Source organism: Mus musculus, chromosome 6, assembly GCF_000001635.26.
Source record: "Mus musculus strain C57BL/6J chromosome 6, GRCm38.p6 C57BL/6J".
Classification (NCBI taxonomy): Eukaryota; Metazoa; Chordata; class Mammalia; order Rodentia; family Muridae; genus Mus; species Mus musculus.
The window spans coordinates 29,843,439-29,865,374 of record NC_000072.6 but is presented as its reverse complement, the minus strand read 5'-3'; the positions used below and the strand labels follow the sequence as shown (position 1 = coordinate 29,865,374).

The 21,936-nt window shown below is 41.6% G+C and overlaps 1 protein-coding gene across 12 annotated transcripts in view; it reads right to left on the bottom strand.

Annotated features, from left to right (window-relative positions):
- Ahcyl2 (S-adenosylhomocysteine hydrolase-like 2) overlaps positions 1–21,936 on the bottom strand; it is a 143,932-nt gene that overhangs the window by 46,936 nt on the left and 75,060 nt on the right. For 3 of the 12 annotated variants that reach the window (NM_001171000.2, XM_030255642.1, XM_030255643.1), the window contains one exon: positions 2,124–2,232. In NM_001171000.2, coding sequence (NP_001164471.2) covers positions 2,124–2,232 — 109 coding nt within the window. Of the gene's footprint in view, positions 1–2,123; positions 2,236–4,818; positions 4,882–5,541; positions 5,780–11,235; positions 11,360–11,490; positions 11,635–21,936 lie in introns of those variants that run through there. The other 9 variants (XM_011241082.2, NM_021414.6, NM_001347084.1 and 6 more) reach the window with 8 other exon arrangements.

The window sequence follows — 21,936 nt, the reverse complement described above, 5'->3', positions numbered from 1 at the left end:
GGGCATAAAACAAACACGTATGATAATTTTAAAAAATAAAGATGGTGTCTTAGGATCACTATTGCTGAGATGAAACATTTGACTAAAAGCAAACTGGCGAGGAAAGAGTTTATTTGGCTTACATTTCTAAATCACTATTTTATCACCAAAGGAAGTCAATCACAGCAGGAACCTGGAGCCAAGGGGAGATATAGAAGCCATAAAAGGGCACTGCTATGGCTTTGCTCAGTTTTCTTTCTTAGATACTCAGGACAACCAGCTCAGGGATGGCCCCACCCACAATGGGCTGGGTCTTCTCACATCAATCATTAATTTAAAAAAATGTCCTACAGACTTGCCTACAGTCTGATCTTATGAAGACATTTTCCCAACTGTGGTTCCCTCCTTTGATGATTCTAGCCTGTGTCAAGCTGACATAAATTTAGCTAGCACAGATGGCGATTTCATATAGTTCAATGTACAAGGTTCAAACTTATCAGGATGAGACCAGTTAATATTATTAATCAATGAGCTATATACAAGCACTACAGGCTTACGTGGAAACCACTCATTCTTCCAGGTATACAGTATTTGTAAAGTATCCTGCCTATGAGGTGCTTGGGTAGGAAGTTAGGCATTGGTTTCAAGAGCACAGATGTATATGGCTCTGGCTGTGCAGAGAAAAGATTGGGCTTGAGTTAAAATTTAAAATCATTATTATTTAGTACTGATCTTAAAATGACATGACAAACACATATCTTAAAATGTTCTAGACTATTTGACAATTCATTTTCACATTATGGCTTCCAGAGTTAAATCAACCAGTTCATGAATTTCCAACAGTTACTTTAGTAGAATAAAATGAGACTCAATCTCATTAAAGATGGGGATCTTTAGACAAAAATCATAGAGGTTAATACTACACAGTGTTCCTCATTTCCAATCATTATGGATGGAAAATAAACCCAGAAATGTAAATAATGTGTAATAACAACTTACCCAGCTGAAAAGCTATGCTTCCCAACCAACTCTACCTAATAAGAATTCCTTCTTAGTTGTGTGAAAAACAAATACAATTTTAGTCATGATAAAAGTTTTCTAGCAGGTTGTGGTGGTGCACATCTTTAATCCCAGCACTTGGAAGGCAGAGATAGGCAAATCTCTAGGAGTTCAAGGCCAGCCTGGTCTACAGAGTGAGTCCAGGACAGCCAGGGTTACACAGAGAAACACTGTCTGGAAGAACAAGAAAAAATAAAAAACAAACAAAAGTTTTCTCCTGAGTATTACTATTACTAGTTCAATGTTAAGAAGTAACATTAAGGGCTCCCTACCACCTTCTAACGGAAGAACAAAGTAAAATACCCTGACTTTAGTTTAGACTCCTACTGGGCACTGCTGTGTCCCTCTGGGGGCCTACAATGCAACAACTCATGTGACATTAAGTGATAACTCAGCACTAATAAAGTTAAAGGAAGTGAGTAAATAAAGTTAGTAAATAAAGTGAGTTAAAGGTAGGAAGGAGTAATAAGCAATGCAATGTCACTGCTTTGAGGAGAAGGCAAAGCACCCACTTATTTCAAATAGCTACAGCATCTTATTTCTTGGGGTAATTAAGAGATTTAGAACTTCAAAATCATCTTTAACTACATAGGAACCTGTACTACATAGGGGAGCTGAGACCCTGTTCCCACCTTTCACTGCAAAAGAAACTGAATGTATAGCTGAAGTATGGACTGATTCTTAGCACGCACAAAGCCCTGGGATGGGTCCCTAGTCCTGGTACTTACTTTGTAAGTACCACCTAGAGGGACATGACCCTTAAACAATGGGGGAAATGAATGTCTTTTTACTTGTCATTGAGTGGAGGCTACTGGTGAACTACATGCTCCTGAGTAAATCAAAGAGCTCAATTTCCTTCCTCATCCTGTTTATTCTGCCTCTGTCAGACACTGCGGCCTCAATAAAACTCTACTCTGAGGTCCCAAGAAATCCAGATATTCTATCCAGAATTTTGGTTTAAATTTTAATTCAAAGTATCTTTTTTCAAGGCTATTTATCAAGAATGATGGTCTTGGGTAGATGGAAGGTCTGTTGCAGATACCAATGAACTCTGACAGGTGGGTCTATAGAAGCTTAGCACTCACCTGAGCTATAGCTGTCAGTAGATGACTGAGAGATGGAACGAGACAAAGAGCGACGTCCGATTTTGGTGGGACGTTTGTTGAATTCCTGCTTCTGGTCAGCAAACTGAATCTGCTAAGAAAAAGAACCTTCATTATAGAAAGAAAAAGAACTCTAGTTATGTATCTTAGTTACTGCTCTGTTGCTATGAAGAGACGCCATGGCCAAGGCAACTCTTATAAAATAAAGTGTTTAATTAGGGGCTTGCTTTCAGTTACAGAGGTTTAGTTCATTATCATACTGAGGGCTACATCTGGATTCATAGGCCTAAAAAAAGAGACAACTGGGCATGGCATGGGTTTTTGAAACCTCAAAGTTCACCCACAGTGACACACTTCCTCCAGCAAGGCCACACCTCCTAGTCCTTCTCAAATAGTGCCACTCCCTGTTGACTAAGCCTTTCAGGGCTATTCTCATTCAAACCAACACCTTCTATGAAGAAAACACACCTGTATTTTGAGAAAGCAATCCATTTACAGCACGCATTATTACAGACTGTCACCTTCCCAGGCAGTTTATTTGCTGGAACAAACCCATATTTGAACAGGACGACTCTTTGGGGTCAGGGATGTGGCTCAGGAGGCAGCATGCTTTCCTTGCGTGCACTAAACCCTTGGTATAGTCCCTAGCACTGCATAGACTGGAATGGTGGTGCAGTACTCTGGAGGTAGAGGCAGGAGACTCTGAACTTCAAAGTCATGTTCAAGTACTGAGAGAGTTTAAGCTGAGACCCTGTCCTCTCCTTCCCCTCAGTACAGTGCTTCCTTGGCATGGGGGGGAGGGGACACACCCTTGGGACTGAGCATGGTGATAGATCCCTGTAATCCCAGCTCTCAGGAGGCCAATGAAGAAGAACAAAATGAGTTTAAAGCTCTCCTTGGATGCAAAGTGAAAAACCCTTTTCTCCAAAAGCAACAAACAAACAAACAAACAAACATTAAAAAAAGAATTCTTTTTGGAAAGAATAATTTTTTGACCTTTATCAAGGACTATATACTTTGTACATTATAACTGTGACACAGAGAGGAGTATTATGATTAAATTAAATTTTTAGAAAGGTAAGTCATATTCAGAAACACTTTCTATCATTTCACTGAAAATTCAAGCTGGAAAAAGAAATCTTTGCAATTCTCTGTACATAGGTCTAGATGAGAAAACAGCAGAGTACGAAAGACCCTGCCCGGAGCTGTGAGCTCCTCAGCGTGCGTGCGAGTTCTGAGGAAGGTTTCCATTCAGACAGAACATTGCACTGAAACCTTGGCTATGCCATTCATAGACTTTGTGATTCTGATCAAGATGATTTTGTGAATCTAATTTTCCCATAATAACAACAGAAATAAAAACTCTTCAATCACAGCTTTTAGAGAGAGTAAATCCTCCCACCTACAGCAGGTAACCATTTTAATTTGCTTAAGATTTTCTTAAATGTGTTAGCCTTTTAGATACTAGTAGACAAACTAATTTTTAATGTTTAACATCATAAAACACTTTTAAAAGCCAAATGCTTGATTATTAGCCATGACTACAGATGATGCAGAAGGAGTAAACGACTGGACTGATTGCATACTCAAAACACACTCTGCAGTTATGGTTGAAGTACCTGGTAATAGTGGCTTTCTTGCTAATTTTACCTCTGTCTCCTACAGCTGAAGGCTGCTGCTGGTGCTTTACTGACCAAAACTCCTAACACTTATTTTATTAATAAGTTTCTCCTAACCAAACATTTACACAGTTGCTGAGATGATGAGTGGTATAGACAAAACGTTACAGAAAAGAACTAAAGATCTGACAACGGATTCTACCTTTAATGATAAACAAATGGCTCCTCCATTGGCATAAGTCAGAATGAAATCAGCAGCTACACTTCCTGCACTGAGAGGTAACTCTTGAGTCACTGAGCACTGAGACAAGGGGACTAATAATGCCAAAGTGAAAGCTTAGCACTCAGGTCTCAGGGAATCCAGAGCATTTCCACAGCCGTAAGAGCAACAACAACAACAACAACAACAACAACAACAACAACGAGCCTGCACAGCGCTTCAGTTCACAAACTGCTTTTAGTAACAGGACTATTCATTGGATTAGGAGCTCACTGCAATCTGATTGTTTTGCTAAGGTATCAATTTACTCCAAAAAGGATAAAGTGCCTTTCCTATGTACTCCAACAGGAGGCCCATGAATCTTTCTGTACTTCCAGCACAGCATTTGACATAATGTCTTCCTTCCTGTACTCTCTATATGAATTATAGGCTCCATATGGTCTGATTTGTAATTAACCCTTAAATTCTCCGGCATAGATAGGTACCTGCCGTATCCTATGCACCCAATCATGTGCTGAATCAAGGACCCTGGAAGAGTTTACTCTATCTTCATCGCCTGTATTTGAGGGAATATTAATAAGCGTAGTAAGCATTAAGTCTGCACAAAGTAATTTTTAAGGGTTGATAAAACAGGCAAGAGAAAGGTGGAAGGTGCACGGAACTCAAGTGCAAATGCCGACATTCAGGTCACCGATGTGGTTCACGATAACTACATGCCTTCATTCTTTCTCAGAGGCCCATCAAGGAAAAGGAATGAACATCTTTCTAAAGACCACAATAAAGCCACATTTTCAGTAGAGCACCCCTTTTTTAAAAAGGCTTAAAAGATAAATCTTACCTCAGATATGCAACACCACCTCCCTGTGCCAACCATACACACTGGCATAACAGCCACATGTGTGTGCACACAGACAGGTAGGTAGGTGTACATACTGACCACTAGAGGGGGCCAGTCACTCCTCTGAGTTGCCCCTACATAGCCTAACACTGTCATGCAGAAACCCAGCTGCTCTGTCATCACAAGGTAGTGTCATTAAACTGAGCTCCTTGTCCTATAGTCTCAGCTGTTGGAATCCTGGCACCGACTTCGGCTCTTTCTAAGGAAACAGACCGTACACTGAGAATGGCTCTCAAGTTCTCACTAAATTCAAGCCCCCTTCATCTTTTTAATATACAAGAGTATTAATGAGAAACCACTTAATATAGTGAGTTATGCAGTTTCTCAATAACAAGGGTTTACTATTCACCGATAACAAACGTGGTTAAGTGGGGCACCTCTGGTGGCTGCATCAGTACCATTACACTGCTCTCTCACAGTCAATTCTGTAAAACAATGATCTGCCCTGAGAGTTTCGGTACCTTGGCAGGATCTTCCAAGATTTACCTAACTTTCCTACCTTATAGAAACCAGAGATCTTGCAGGCACCCCTCTTCTTCCACTTGAGCACTGTCTAACACCGAGGCAAGGGAAGAAAGTGGCTGGTAGAATGGGTAACTCACCACACGCCAGAGGGAAGGATGAAGGCTAGACAGGAGGGGAGAGAGGGAATAAGCAGCTTGCCTTGGGTGGTAATGGCCGCCGCAGTAAGACTGGCAAACAGGAGCTTAGCCTCACCTGGGCTTTAATCCCAGAGTTGCTATTGACAATGTATTTCTTCTTGCTGCTCAGCATAGTGACGCTACCAGCCAGCAGACAGTGACATTGCCGGCAATAGGACACCTCTTTGGCCCAAGGACCCTTGTGGTAGGTCTTTTAAACTTTCCTCATCAGCACTTCTGTTGGCTCTGGTTCCAGCTTGCTTCTATTTTTTTTTTTTTTTCCCTTTTGAGGGAGGTGGCTATCTCTGAAGCAGCTCCAACAACCCTTTCAGCCGTCCAACAGGATTTAATAATGAGGCAGCTCTGTTAGCAGCTCAGCGGCCATTCCTAGCCCTGGATGGTTTGCTTTATTATTTTTTTCCTAACACATTATTACACAGCTCCTTTGACCTTAACAAGTCCCTAGGTAAGGTCCAACATGCATGCATACATCAATGGCTCATTTATATAACCAGTGCACTTTTTCCTGATATAATTAACTTGCTCATTAGGTTCCCTTTTAACTTTACCTCCTCCTTTTCTATGTCAGATGATTTTAGTTAACCTCACCTCATTAGAAAAAAATTAACTACAGAGCCACCGAAACAATGAGGGAATTTATAAAGAGAGGAAGAAAAAACATGAATGATGTCAAGTGGTCAGGAAGCCCCATGCTACCTACACTCTGCCCTTGGGTTAGCCAGGCAGGGGACACTAGATTTAGCTCTATCACCAAGGAAATCAACTTTCTTTTTTTTTTTTTATTCTCAATTATTTCCTTAAAATTTATTTGTATATTTATTTATACACAGAGTCTCACAATGCAGCTCAGGCTGTCCTGGCTGCCTTAGTTCCCCAAATGCACCACCATGACTGAGTTTGCATATTTTCTATGCTGGTTTCTACATTCAGTATCTAGTTTTATCTCAAGACGGAAGCTTATTTAGTACTGAGTGATCCCATTCACTTTTTACTTAAGAAGAAGAGACAAGGCAAGGCATGTTTTGGCTGGAGAGAGGGCTCCACGGTCAAGAGTCCTTGTTTTGAAGTATGGTGGGGGGAGATAAGGTGGAATTCTCAGTACCAAAGTAAAATGCTGGGCGTGGCCGGGTGCACTATTACCCAGGCACTCTGGTGTGGAGTCAGCTCCTAGGAGCTCACTGGCCGGCCAGCCTAGTGGAGATGGCGAGCTTCCATGCTTCTGGGTCAGGGAAAGACCCTGTCTTAAAGCAACAGGCAGACAGCAATAAAAGCTATCCAATATCCTTCTCTAACTTCTCCTTCTATACACACGGTGGGTGTACATATGCACATATGTTGAGTACGCACACCCAATACATTGATGTGCACATACACACACACACACATACAAACTCTCTACACAATTAAAAAAAAAATGTTTCCTGGAAGGTGTGATCACAAGGGAGAATTTATCACTGAGGTCCCAGAATCACAGTGACCTTATTACATGCCAAACAAAGATTTAACCAAATAGAGTAAAACTCTCTTATCGATTCTGATTTCTGAAAGGAACCCAAGGAATGCTACACTAGGTGCCTGCTATAGATTTGGGTGGGGATATGATTTGACAGTGAGAAGAGAAAGAAAAAAGAGGAGAGGAGTAGAGAGGGAAGGGAGGGAAGAGGAGGAGAGGACAGGAAAGGGGAGGAGAAACTGCTTGTCGAGAGCAAGAAAGGCCAACATAATAGCTTGTTTTGCAAAGCTAGTCTTTCTTTCCAGGGAAAAGAAAGTGTTCCCTGATTTCTCTGAAGAGGTGATGTGCTAATGCGTATTGCAAGCCCACAGGTTATTTCTATTAGTGTATGCAAGTATCTTTTAAAAGATGTTTTACTACATATATTTCATGTGGGGGTGGGGAGGTGGTCAGAGGACAGTGTGGGAGCCAGTTCTCTCCTCCTACGTGGGCTCTGAGGATCACACTGAGGCCCACCCTTGACAGCAAGCATCCTTACTTGCTGAGCCACCGTCCTGGGCCAGGTACAATAATCCACCAAGTCGGCATTATTATCTTAATTTCACAAAAAGCAAGGTGGTGGTATTATTATTTAAGCCGTGATGCTGGGAGCTGAACTTAGAGCCTCTGGCACTATAGGCAAATATGCTTGCCTGAGTTTGATTTCAATTCAGTCTCCAGAATTCATGTAAAGAGAGCCATCTTGGTGGCCCAAGTTTTTAATCCCAGCACGTGAGAGGCAAAGACAAGCAGATTCTTGGGGCTCGCTGGCCAGCCAGGGTCACTTACTTGGTGAGTTCCAGGCCAGTGAGTCTCTGTCTAAAAAAGAGGTAGTCAGTGCCGAGGAACCACAGCCAAGTTGTCCTCCAGCATCTACACACACAGCACCACAACACATAAAAATGTGCCAAAATAAGGGTACAAGAGGAATTTGGAATGCAAATAAAGAAAATATCTAATAAAAAAAAGGGTACAAGAAGGTTTTGAGGGCTACATAATGATACACAAATCTAAAATATTAATATTTCTATTCTTTTAAGGTAAAAACTCATAACCTAGAATACACAGATGCCTAAAAGTGATGCATAAAGTTTAGGTTTTATTGCCAAGCAGAGATAGTTCAAATTCTCCTAAAGAGTATTTGATTTCCAAACCAAATGAGCAGTCTAAATAACTCTTTACCTACAAAAAAAAAAAAAAAAAAAGGATTACTTTTGCCCAAAGAATACTGCAGCAAGCTGGCTCTGTACTCAAGAAGGTTAAGCAACCAGAGTCCACATGGAGGACTACCAAGCACTGCAGAGAGTGCAGGAGGAGAACACTGAAACGTGAAACCCAGCAGCACTTACTGCTGTCCACACGGGTCCAGAACAAGATGCTTTACCTGACAGGAGGGCCCGAGGGTTTATCAGGGAGAATAAAATACGGTAGTAAATCTTTCCAGAGTGAGCCCTCCAATAACCCAGCATCTTAACTGCCTGGATAAAGGTAAGAAATTCCTTCATGTGAAAACTGCTGAGGAGCAGAGGTTTCAGCAGGAATTTCCAGTGACTGATGGAGTGTCACCTATGAGGTCTACCTTGTCATTTACTGAGCTTGGGGTTTCCATACTCTGTCCTGACTGTCCTACAAAGGCCCAAGACATATCAGGAAAGAGTATGGCCTGAATCCTCCATCAATCTCAGGGCACACACGACCCTTTGCTGGTGATTACTAACAATGGGCATTGGGTGGCAGGGTACAACTCTGCTCTATGTTCCTCCAGAAAATGCATGTGAGAGGCCTCTGTGTCCTTCAGCAGCAGAGCCATTGCAGTAGTGAGTTCATTACATTAATCTACATACTGAAAAGTAAGGCAGACATTTGTTAAAAATTTCTTGACATTTTGTCTGCACGTTGGATCTGGCTCCAGAGTTTTTTATTGGAGATTAAAAGGCACTTCTACAGTTTGCAGGTGAGATCTGAAAATCTATAGGCAATGCACCAGAGGTGCATAGGGCTAGCTGCTGGCTAAGCAGTTATCAGTGTCACCTTCAGACCAGATCAGAAGCTAATGACTTGGGCAGTATCTGAAAGAAAGCCTCAAAAGTCGAAGAAAGAACAACTGAGCTCATGGCATTACTGAAGATAAGCCTCTCTCTTCTGGTCTGCACTTCTTTCCTACTGATTAAAGAGATTTTCCTGTCTTTTTGTGTGTGTGTTTTGTTTTTTTAAATAAAGGCCAAATGAGAGAGATACATCAAAATATTTAAAATGCCCTCCATACACTAGGAAGCCCTTGGTCACATGCCTTAAGAAACAGTCCTAAGTCCCTTAGGAGAGCTTTCTGTCCACATAAGCAGAGAGGCAAAAGGAGCAGTCTCGGGAGAAGCTCTTTTTGAGCAGACATGTTATCTGGGGACAACGAGGAGGACTGCTCTTTACACAATGTAAATTACGAGAACCTTTGTTTTGCTCTGGAGTGGTATGGCTGTGTCCAGTAGGGTTCTCCTGTAGTACTCCTTTTCAGAAACGAAATTTAGTGTCTCGCTATGGTCCCTCCTATAACAAAACCAAATTTCCTACTCTTTAGGTTATTACTAAGTTGCTGGAGATTCAAAAACAAAGAACAAAATCAAAACACGAGTTAAAAACCTAGCCAGAGAATGAAGAGAGTAATTTCCATTAGTCCAAGTCACTGCATTTGAAATCGTCTTACGAATACAACTGCTTTCCATCAGATATCTTTTAAATGAGCGCAATACTAAAAATTACTAAAAACAATACCAATAGCATCTATAAAAATGACATACATAGGCTGGAGAAATGGCTCAGTGGTTAAGAATACCTGCTGCTCTCTCAGAGGCCCTGGGTTCAATTTCCAGCATTCACATAAGATAGCTCGCAACAGCCTATACCTCTAGGTCCTGGGGATCTGTCATCCTTTCCTGGAATCAGCTGGCACCTGCAAACCTGAGGTGAGCATACAGACAAGCAGGCACACACACAGATGTGAAAGAAGCAAATCTCTTTTTTAAATGACAAATTGTCACCATTTGTTCTGAGATAGGACCAGCTAGAGCCCAGGCTAGCCTCACAATCACAATATACAGGTAGAATTTTCTACTGTGCCTTTGTTACATCTGCTATATACTTAATCTTATTATTTTAATAGTTATCTCTTTAAGTCCCTAACTCTATAAACTAAAGAGAATTTAGAATGCATTATAAAAGTTTAACAAGTTTATAATAGGGAAATACATAGACAGGGTCCAAGAAGTCCAAGGAGTTATAAGAAACCAGTCAGGACACTAAGGAGTTTTTTCAAATCAACAGTTAAGGGACTGGTGATAGATCATCGAACAGAAACCCCTGCAGCCGAACTAGATATATTTCCCAGAAGGGAGAACTGACTCCTGCAAGTTGTCCTCTGACTTACAAATGTGTGTTGTGACAGTGAACACCTCCCCTCATAACAAAATGTAATTAAGAGAGTTTTTAAATCAACAGCCGACTTGCCACTCTTTGTTTTTGAGATAGGACCAGCTAGAGTCCAGGCTGGCTTCAAACTCACTATGTCGCTAAGGCTGGGCTTGAACTCCTGAGTTTCCGCTGCTACCCTGCAAGTGCTGGGATGACAGGCCTGTGCCACCATGCTTCACAAGGTTGGTTTTATGTGCTAGTTCTTATTAACAAATATCAACTTAAAATTATTTTACTAAAACTATTTATCAGGCAAATATGGTATCTGGGAACACTGTATGAAGAGAAGTAAAACTCTTGCCTTGTAGCAATACACTTGCTACAAGGAGCTGACTAAAAAAGACAGGGAAGGGAGAAATGGTTAGATTTTCTAGATACTGGAGAATGTAACATTTTATAAGTTCTAGTTTTGTGTCTTCCTTTACCCATATTCTTTTTTATTTTATACCCACGAAGCACAACTTAACATTAACTTTAAAGAGAATACAAAACAATCAAAGAACAATCCATCTGCTCAGTACATCAATCAGCATAGTAGGTCAGCACCCACCACCGGGCAGTCCGCTGCTCCGGCCTACCTGCTTTTACCTCCCCTTCCCTAGACTCTCTGGCAATTACCACACAGGAGAGACCCAGTGCACAGGAGGTAATCAGAAGATAGTGGCTGTTTGCCCAGCCTAGATCCCAGCAGTGGTCCTTGTCCTGTCAGAAGCAGCAGAAGGAGAAAGCAGCAGAACTCACCATCCACTCAGGCATGTGGAAAGCGGAGGTGCCCTCATTACCGTCCCACTTCTCCATAGTGCAGGCTTGGCTAAGGGATGTCCTGAAGCAAAATGGAAAGCTGGTCTGCAAAGGCCAGGGTTACCTGAAGACCACAGAGAACACCACAGGCCCAGTGACTCGGGGGTCAGGGGTTAAAAGAAGCTCTTATCTCTTTTCACAGAAGCTTCCTGTTCAGATCAAGATTCTGAGCCAACCACCTGGCGAATCTCTTACCAGCCAGCCTCAAAACCTCTGCCTACTACTCGGAATCAGAGCGGATGCAAAGCTCTGCACTGCAGTGCCTATAGGGCACTCTAGACCATCGCCTCTGTGCAGACTTCCTTCAGCAACAGGCTGGCTTTCTTCTGAGTATAAGGCCCTAGTTAACTTTCTCCCGCCCCCTCAGGACACGTCACTGCAAGTGCTGATACCAAGATCAATAAAGATCGAGGTCAAGAAGGCACTCCCCTTTCTTGAGAGCTGCTGATTTGGATCAGTACAGTAAACAGGCGTTTCCTTGAAATCGGAGTTCTTTATGGCTTTCAAGTTCAAGCAGCTAGAGAAGCTCCTGGTCTGCTCCCACCAGGGGGCTGGCACCACCACCTATCTCAAGTTAAATTCTTATTGCATCGGAGTTCAGATGAAGTCAGGAAAGATGTTTGGTTTTTTTCTTCCCAAAGCTAAAACTTGTAATGCTGAAAAAAGTTCTGGGACCACAGCTCCCTCTGCTGGCTCCCTGAGGGATGGCACAAGAAGGTCTAAGGGGCCTTTGTTATAGAAACAGCACAATGCTGACTGGAATGTTTCACAGAGGCTAGACAGAACTGCTCGCCAGCCCTTCCCACACACCCCCACCTCCCCAAATCCCGGTCCCAGTGAGGGCATACAGGAGACCCAGGGGTCTCAGACAAGTGCCGAGAAAGTCCAATGCTGATTTTCCCTCATGGGTCTGGGGTCAGGATGAAACAGGATGCCAACACAGTATCCTTTCCTATGTAAACCATCTGATTAGAAAGGATCCCAGTTGTTTCTGCATTATGTTCCCCCATATAAGCTTCCTCTTTTCTGCACATTTCTGAAATTTGTAAAGAAAACGTAACTTGAAAAAATGTGATTGATATACATATCTATATCTATATCTATCTATCTATCTATCTATCTATCTATCTATCTATATACACAAAGCAGATCTATCTGCTTAGTTCGAGAGGATGTTATCTATCCAGTAAGAGGCTGGGAACATAGGGCATGGAAACAAAGGCAGACAGATCTCTATGACTTCCAGACCACCTTGGTCTACACAGTGAGAGCCTGTCTTGAAAAATAAGAGAAGGGCTAGAGAGATGGCTCAGAGTTAAGAGCACCAACTGCTCTTCCGAAGGTCCTGAGTTCAAATCCCAGCAACCACATGGTGGCTCACAACCACCTATGAAGAGATCTGATGCCCTCTTTTGGGTTGTCTAAAGACAGCTACAGTGTACTTACATATAATAAATAAATCTTAAAAAAAAAAAAAGAAAGAAAGAAAAGGAAGAGGAGGAAGAAGAAGGAGGAGGAGGAGACCAGAGAGATGTTAGACCTAGTGGTACATTCCTACAATCCCAGTGTTAGGAGATGAAGGCAAGACGATCAGGAGTTGAAGGTTATTTATTCTCAGTAACATAGTGAGTATGAGGCCAGATTCAAGAAAACAAGAGTACCACAAAAGGGCTGAGAGATGCCAAGGAATAAAGCAGTTGTCCACTGTGTGCAAGGCTGTATGTAGGTTCAGTCCCTGCCATAGGAAGCCCAATAACATAGACCTGAAACACCAGGGACTCGTAAGAAATTAATGCTAGTCATGGTGACACATGCTTATCATCCTAGCACTCGGGAAGCAGAGGCAGGCAGATCTCTGAGTGTGAGGCCAGCTTGGTCTACTTACAGAGTGAGTTCCAAGCCAGCTGGGGCTACATAGTGAGATCCCACCTGAAGGAAAAACATTCATTATTGCTATGTGTGTAAAAGATGTGTGTAGGGGAGTATTTGCCAAAGTCCGTGTGTGGAGGTCAGAGGTCAGCTGGTGAGCTGCCTTGCCAGCCCAGCACTATGCTAATCTCTGATGCAAGCTTCATTTCTTTGACGCTAATAATCATACTATAATTATGATTACAGGCTTCCCCCACTTAGGCTTCACAGTTTAAAAGAATGAATCCTTTGGGTATGGAACACAGGGAAGGATTGTAATACCTAGGAAGAGTAGCTGGAAGATGCCAGGGAAGGCAGAACATCAATAACTGACTAGCTAGCGGCCTAGAGCCTGTGAGTTGTATTACCTGCTATCTCCTGTGGTGAAGACCACATGGGTGGCAGCCATGAGCAGGCTGGTTTTGTAATCAGACAATCTTGAGTGAGATGCTGCCACGACTTACCCTCACTATCCCACCAGCTTTCCAATCTAAAAATGAAATAAAACTGCCATCTCCCAGTTTGATAGAGGCTTTGGGAAGAGAACATATACTGAGGCCTTAATGACACCTCATTAGCCACGCCCTTTCCTACCTCAGGCCTCTACTCAAGCAAAATGTGTTTAGTACCTTTACCACCTTCACCCTCACTTATTCAAATTCTCCAAAATTTGGCTGAAATAAGTGTCCTCATGAAACCTCCCCTAAAATGAAGAGTTTCTCTTTTGTTTAATGTTGCTCTTTGGCCACAGCACCATGCCTAGCCATCTTCATCACAACTGTTGCACCCGTGGGCTCACTCCTCATAGACTGCAGGCTTCTTAGGGGCTTAGTCAACTTTGATTTGACTACAGTGCCTGGCTTGCAGGAGAAGCCTAAGAAATGATAATGTAAGTTCTAAAATTCTGTGCGCTGTATGGGTATCTTATAACACTATAGGGAAAACTTATAAAAGTCAATATATTTAAAATGTTTATGCCCATTTTATAAGATTTGGTACATTATTTTATATCTATAAGGATTAATATTACTGACTTATTTCGTGGTGTGGTTTTGAAGGCATTTAATCCTTAATTATATTAAATCTGCAAGGATATATGATCTACTCTCCATTGCTTGATCCAAATCAATTATAAACCATTCTGATCTGTAGCAATAATGGAGCCTTTAAGAACAAAGCAAGGTCAAAAGTCTGTGTTACTGCTGAAGGGGAGCCCAACCCTTAGAATTACATGTCAATGACCACTAATTACCAAACACTCTTGTTTATATTCCTCACATAATGACTGAATAGACAGGGACGACTGCCTTTATGGTCATGTTAAACCATGGAAGCAAATGACTCTGAAGGGAACTAGAATTAGCAATACACTGAAGAAAATATATCATGTTGGCACCCTAAACATAACTTGTGTTTTCTTAGTGTAGGTTTAACTAAAGCAGACTTCATTTGAAAGCTACAGTGTTACTCCCCTTTCTGTACTGTCTCTACAATAAAAAAACAACAGCTATTTCGCCTAGACTTTAGGGCACATTAACTGACATGAACTTTGGAAGACATAAGAGACAGGTATATGTTAGAAACTTGATCCCAATAACTACCCTTCGTTATAATGTATCCTACAAGATCCATTCACAGCCAGAGCAGGAGTGACGCAGACTCCACACATGACTATACTACAACAGCATTTAGGTGAGGGGCTAGCAAGCTCAACAAACTAGACTAACTCTAGAAGCCATCTATATCACAACTCAAGAAGCTTGCTTTAATTCCAAAAACAGCTAAACATCCTGTATGCCAGCTGTGTTCCTACCAGTGGTGACTTCACAGAACAATCACAACCTCTGAGGCTATGCCAAATAACCCAAAGTCAGAGCAAGCACATGCTCACAGTGGAAAAGGCATCAAGGTAGGACTTCTGGAGGTCAAAGTCAGAAAGCACACACATAGAGAAGTCACTATGTGTACAAGCTTCAAGCATTTGGAACCTAGAGCCACAAGGCACAGGGCAATGAATTAGAAAATCCTCGAAGATTGTTCCTGTGACTTCCTATGTCTTGGGCAAATCACCTGATGACTCTCATGACAAACTGAGGGGAAAAGTGGACTATGAAAAGATCCAAACATTCAAGCCCAACATTCAGTATTTCTGATCCACTTAGTGTCTCTGAGGCCATAAGAAAATGCAGTCATGATTCTTTAGTCACAGAAGCTATTGGTTATTAAAGGCTAAAGTTCCTAGCCACCTGGGTTCAAAGATCAATCTACTTAGTTATGAGGTTGGTTTGAATTGGTAGGCCTCAGATGTCCCATACCTGGTTATGGTTTGGATGTGTCGAAGACTTGGTGACCAGATTGTGGTGACCAGCAAAGTGCTCATATGACCATGGATGAAAATCTGAAACCATGACACAAAATGACCTTCTCCTTTATAAGCTGTTTGTGTCAAACATCTTGTCAGAACAGGATGCTACCACGCCTCCTCAAGCTTGAAATGCCAATGATAGCAGGACTTGAGCCCTCCCTCCCGTCTCCCATCCTCACTCATGGGAGGACTCTCACCTCTCAGTTTCCTCATGTTCTGAAACTGGTGAAGATTTAACAGGCTTTAGGTTAGCTCCAACACTTTCTGGGCTATCATCAGGCAAACCAAATACTTTTTAAAGCCTTTGTTACCTCATCTGTTAAAACATGATAACAATACTATTCTTATAACGTTGGTTTTTAAAAAGGTTTTATGTGTGTGAGTATTTGCTTGTATATATGTACATGCACTGTATGTGTCCAGTGCCCGGGGAAGCCAGGGAGGGCAGCAGATCCCCTAGAACTAGAATTATAGATGGCGTAAGCTGCCATCTTGGTAGTGGGAACCAAACCTGGGTACTTAAAGGAGTAAGTGCTCTTAACTGTTGAGCCATTGTTCTAGGCCTTATATTTTTAAAATAAAGATTAATATGCATGTTTACATAAACCCAGTACCAGGAAGCTACACTGGCCTTAACCAGGTATAGCAGAGTAGCATTAGACTGCCTGGCCAAGCCTCTCCACTCACTGTGTAACTTGAACAATTACCTAGTCTCCTTGTGCCTATTTACTCCTCTGTTAAAGGGAAGTTTTGAGAGGATCAAGTAAGTTAATAAGTAAACAGCAGAGTAGGGCACAGGGGCGATGACTCACTGGGTAGTGAGCTTCCTGCCAAGCCTCACAACCTCAGCTCAATGTCTGTAATCCAAATATCCAAACGGTGCAAGGAGAGGACCCACCCCGGGAAGCTGTCCTCTGACCTCCATACAAGTACCACTGCACATATTTTACACACACACACAAACACACACACACACACTCACACACCCCAAACAAACAAACAAAATGATAAATGAAAACAAAACAAAAAAGCAGAACCAGACGTAGTGACCCACATCAGTAATCCCACAGTCAGGAGGCAGGGCTGGAGAATATGGCTAGGCTATATGAAACCTTGTATTAAAACAAATAAAAATGGTAAAAAGTACTCAAAAGAGCAAGGACAGCTGGATGCTCCTAGGGCGGTATGAACTTTACTATTATTGCTATTATTCCACCTGTGGAGGCCCACAGAGATGCTGAATTCACTTACATATACACGACTGTCAGTACCTTCTTTATTTTAAATCTCATCAAATCACTTTCTTCTTTATAATGCTCCAAAACTGCCTTACTTTACTCAAAACGAAGTCCCAAGGAGCATTATAAAGGAGCATGCCCGAAGCTCACTCGCCTGGTCGCAGCAGTACAGCAGCAAGACACAAGAGGATTCTTGTCTCAAAACAAACATAGAAGGCAAGAACTGAGTTTGGAAAGTTGTTCTTTGACCTCCCCACACATGCTATGGCAAGCATATATATGTGTGCACTCACATACCATACACATACACAAATAAAAAGGTTAAACATAGACTCAAGTCCACAAATTACTAAATAACCCCTGTCATAGTCCACATTAATATGGATATGGCAGTTGGTCATATTTGCTTATTTCCACACTAGAGTTTAAGCTCTCCCTGAGATTAGCGTCTTATTCCTGTATTTCAGGTGGTTAACGCTTACAAGACAAACAGTGAATGCAAGCTGCTGAGAGAAGATGATTCTAGGACAGGGACCTCAGAGGGAAGGAGAAGGAAAGGAGACAGGTGTGAGGAAGAAGTGACAAGGCAAACAGAAACAGGCATAACCAAGCTGTGACCAGGGAGGCAGCTGTGTACCCTCCTGCCACTTACTAATCCAACCAGGTCTCTCAGATAAGCAATTAAGCCGTTAGAGACTGCAGTACACTTGAGCACCCAGCTACTGTATTCCCTTCCTGTTACGTCTTTTAACCTGGGAGTGGAGTGTGGACTTAAACCCACAATTCTCCTGACATAGCAAATTCAGACATACTTAGGTCAGGGTTCAGTCCGCCTCAAACCTGCCTCCAAGAAAAGTCAAGGTTTATCTTAAAACTTCTGAAACCCTAAAAAAAACAGAATGAGAAAGAATTTACATTCAGCATTCTTATGGGATTGGGCACTGAAAGTGGCAGGTAAAAATACTGAAGTGTGTGGTTATTAAATGTCAAATGCATAGTTTTTACTATAGTCTTTCCTTTTAAATAAACTTTCTAGAAACATAATTTATCTACATAAAAAGTACACTGGCACACACGTTTAATCTCAGCTCTCAGGAGGCAGAGGCAGGCAGATCTCACAAGTTCAAGGTCAGCCTGGTCTACAAACTGAGTCCAAGACAGCCAGGGCTACACAGAGAAACCATATGTGACAAATACCAAAACAAAACAAAACAAAACAAAAAACAAATCAAAAGGTTGTAGCTTGATAAAATTTTAGAAGTCACTACACCTACATCTCACTCATAGATAAGAACATTTTCAATACCAGAGTTATCTAGGTTAGGGTAGCAGTGTAGCTTTGTAGTAGACTGCTCGCTGACAATGCACATGTGTAAGCCCAGAAGTCAGTATCTGAGAAATGAACAACTAACTTCCTTTAGACCCCACAGCACTGACTGATTTAAGGTAGAGATGAAACACCTGTCTGTGATTTTTTTTCTTTTTTTTTTTTTTTTTCCATTTAGATCAGGTCTAACTACATAGTCTTGGATGGCCTGGTACTGGCTGTATGGCAATTCAGCCTCCTGATTTCTAGGATAAAGGCATATAACATTACAGCCAGTTTTGTCTTTGCCTTTTAATAATACTTTGGGGAACCTTAAGTGTTTGGAAATCCCTTGTAATCAACATATATTAAGTAGCGTTTTTCCCTCAACAGTAGGGGGTGGAGACTGGCTCCAGGATGCCCTTCCCCCATCAAAATCTGATAAGTAAATGGTCTTGTATTTATATAGAACACACATCTTCTTATAATCCATCTCTAGGTAGTTCATAATAATTAATAAAAAGTAAAAGCCATGTAGCAGTTATACTGTATTGTTTGAGGAATAATGATAAGAGATAAAGTCAAATTATTCAGACACAACTTTTATTTTACTATCTTCGGTCTGCAGACGGTGAATCCACAAATGTATCCTTGGGGAGTACAGTGGTGCTGCTGAGAACCACTATTTGCATTATGAGACTAACAAGACTTAATGGTTCCAAAATTGCTGGCACATTTTCTAATTTTCTACATTAAGGATATACAACATTGCTCATCTATTAAGAGAAAAATAAATGTGTAGTAGACAAAATAATGCCAATAATATATTTACATTATTAGATATAATTATATATTAGCATGCAATATATTTATTTATAACAGGAGGAGAACAGGAGTAAACATAGAGAACTTTGTGGTGGTAAGGGGATGAAAGAATTACATCTAAAATAGGTCTCCCCTTCTACACTATGAACCATGAGACAATACATCAACGTGAAGGGAGGGGACTGTAAGAGAACTAAGCTGGTAGGTAAAGACACTGGTTTAATGAAAGAGAAGTGGCAGATAGTAATTGGAGGTAGGTAAGGAGCAGCCAAGCCAGTTTCTAAGTAGGGCAGCAATCTCTGCAGAATGGTGTGATAAAAACACTCTCAGGGAAGATGGCGCTGTGATACTTTCAAGGGAGAGTGCAGCAGCCAGAAATGAGAACAATTTAAGGTCAATCTTAAAGCAGCCAGTCTGGTTCTCCAGATTATCCGGAAGAAAACGAAACGACAGACATGAGAAATCATGGGAAGAAAGACTGAGCATGACGGCCACTTCCAATGTACTACTCAGTTCCCACACACTCTATCAACAGTCCTGATGTCTGTGACAAGCACTACTGTCATCCCTCTACCTGCCACTCTCATGTCAAAAAATGAATCCAATTACTTTGCAAAACTTCTTTAGTTTTTCAGCTCTCTTCATAACCAAATATACACAGTCCATAGAGTTCCACAGCAAGTCAACCAAGCATAGCCATCGTTAGAAAGTGGCTATGTCTGCATCCTAACATAAGCAATTACCTGTTTAAGAAACAAAAATAGAAGAAGTAAAAATTGTTGACTCCCTTTTTTGTTTGAGATAGGGTTTCTCTATTATGTAGCTCTGGCTGTCCTGGAACTCACTATGTAGACCAGATTGGCCTCCAACTCTCAGAAATCCTCCTGTTTCTGCTGGAATTAAAGGCATGTGGCACCTGGTATGGCTAGTAAATTGCTGACTCTTAGAGAAGATCTAAAGGGTTGAGGGATGCAGCTTGATGGTAGAGAACTCTTGCCTGGCACATGTAAGGCCCTAGGTACAATCCCCGCACTGCAGAAAAACAACTGAGGGAATTTTTTTCATAAATAAAATCACTTATTGTCTAGAAGCAAACTTCTGAAACTTGTACTCAAGTAAGCTATAATGTGCGTTGGGGGCTTTAAAATCCATGCAGACAAAATTGCAAAGCACACTGACTCTTGTTGTTTGAGGCAGTTACATTCCATGAAGCTGGCATGTGCAGTGGTGGTACACAACTTTATTTCCAGCACTCGAGAGGAAGACAGATGGATCTTTGATTTCGAGGTCAGCCTGGCCTACAGAGTTCCAGGACAGCTAGAGCTACACAGAGAAACTCTTGTCTTGAAAAACAAACAACACCCCCCCCCCAAACAAAACAAACTTTTTAAAAAACCTAGCATGAACACAGAACTTCCCAATAATGAAAAACTGCTTCTACGAGAAATACAGGGATAGATGCATGTGATCAACTAATAGATAACCTTGTTTTAGGAGTTCTTCTGGTTACTGGGGACTTTCCTTTGTTTCTGTACTAGAGATTGAACCAAGGTCACTGGACATGCTAAACTATGGATTGTCACATAACACATTCACAGCTCTGAAAAGTGTTTAAAGGCATCTTATTTAACATATATTAAATTCATTATAAGTTCAAACCTATTCTCAATAGCACTATATACATAACTAGCATGTTTTCTTTTGAAAATGGTCTTTAGATTTTTTAATTTTATGTATATGTGGTTTTGCCTGCAATACACACACACACACACACACACACACACACACACACACACACACACACACTGTGCATGCCTGGTGCCTGTGGAGGTTAGAAGCACTGAGTCCCCTGGAGTTACAGATGGTTGTCAACCACCACATGGGTGTTAGAGACTGCATCCGAGTCCTTAGCAAGTGTTCTTCACCACTGTGACATTTGCCCAGGCCCAATATGTTTTCTGGGTAACACACAGTATAGGCCTTTTTGTGTTAAGGAACATGAGACAGTCCCAATGGCAGCGGAGACCTCAGAATTGAGGGGTTATGGATGGAAACTGAGGCCTGGAACTATGTGGCCAAGTTGAAGTCCCTGAAGAGAGGCCAGGAGGCCACTGGTAAAGGTGCAATCTTAGTTGCCGTGGAGACCCCAGCATACCGGAAACTACCAAGGACAGTTGCAGCAGGACCAGCCTGAGTCTACAGATAAACTAGTGTGTATGGCATATGGCAGAGCTGCCTAAGCTCTCTGGAGTCCAGAAGACAGTGAGTGAGTTCCAAATGGTGAACTAGAGGATTTTGTTTACACTCTTGGATGTTGGTTTTGCTTTGATTTTTATTCTAAGTGTGCCCTGGTTCTGCTATTCTCTTTGGAATCAAAAGTATGTAACTTATTTTAGATTTTATAGCTGAGATGTTGGATTTTAAATAGATCCTGGAGTTGTTGAAAATGTTAAAGACTGTTGGACTTTTCAAATTAGACTGTGTTTTTGTTTTTGTTTTTTTTTTTCCAAGACAGGGTTTCTCTGTGCAGTCCTGGCTGTCCTGGAACTCACTCTGTAGACCAGGCTGGCCTCAACTCAGGAACCCAGTTGCCTCTGCCTCCCAAGTTCTGGGATTAAAGGCGTGCGCCACCACTGAACCAGCTAGACTGTGTTTTATATTATATTAACATGAGCTCTTGGAGACAAAAAAAAAAGGTTATGATTAAATAGTACTATGTTTGTGTATTAAGCTAAAAAGAGGTCAATTGTGCTGCTTAGTTTCTGTCAACTTGAAACAATCTAGAATCCTGAGAGAATGGCAACTCTATTGAGGAACTGTATCCATTAGCTTGGCCTATGGACATGCCTCCAGTGCCATCTTTCGGCAGATGGACTTGAGCTATAAAAAGTAGTTGAATGAGTAAAGAGAACAAGATATACTTCCACATCTCTGCTTCAGTTCTTCTCTAGGTTCCTGCCTTGAGTTTGTAGCCTTGGCTTTCCTCAGTGATGATCAAC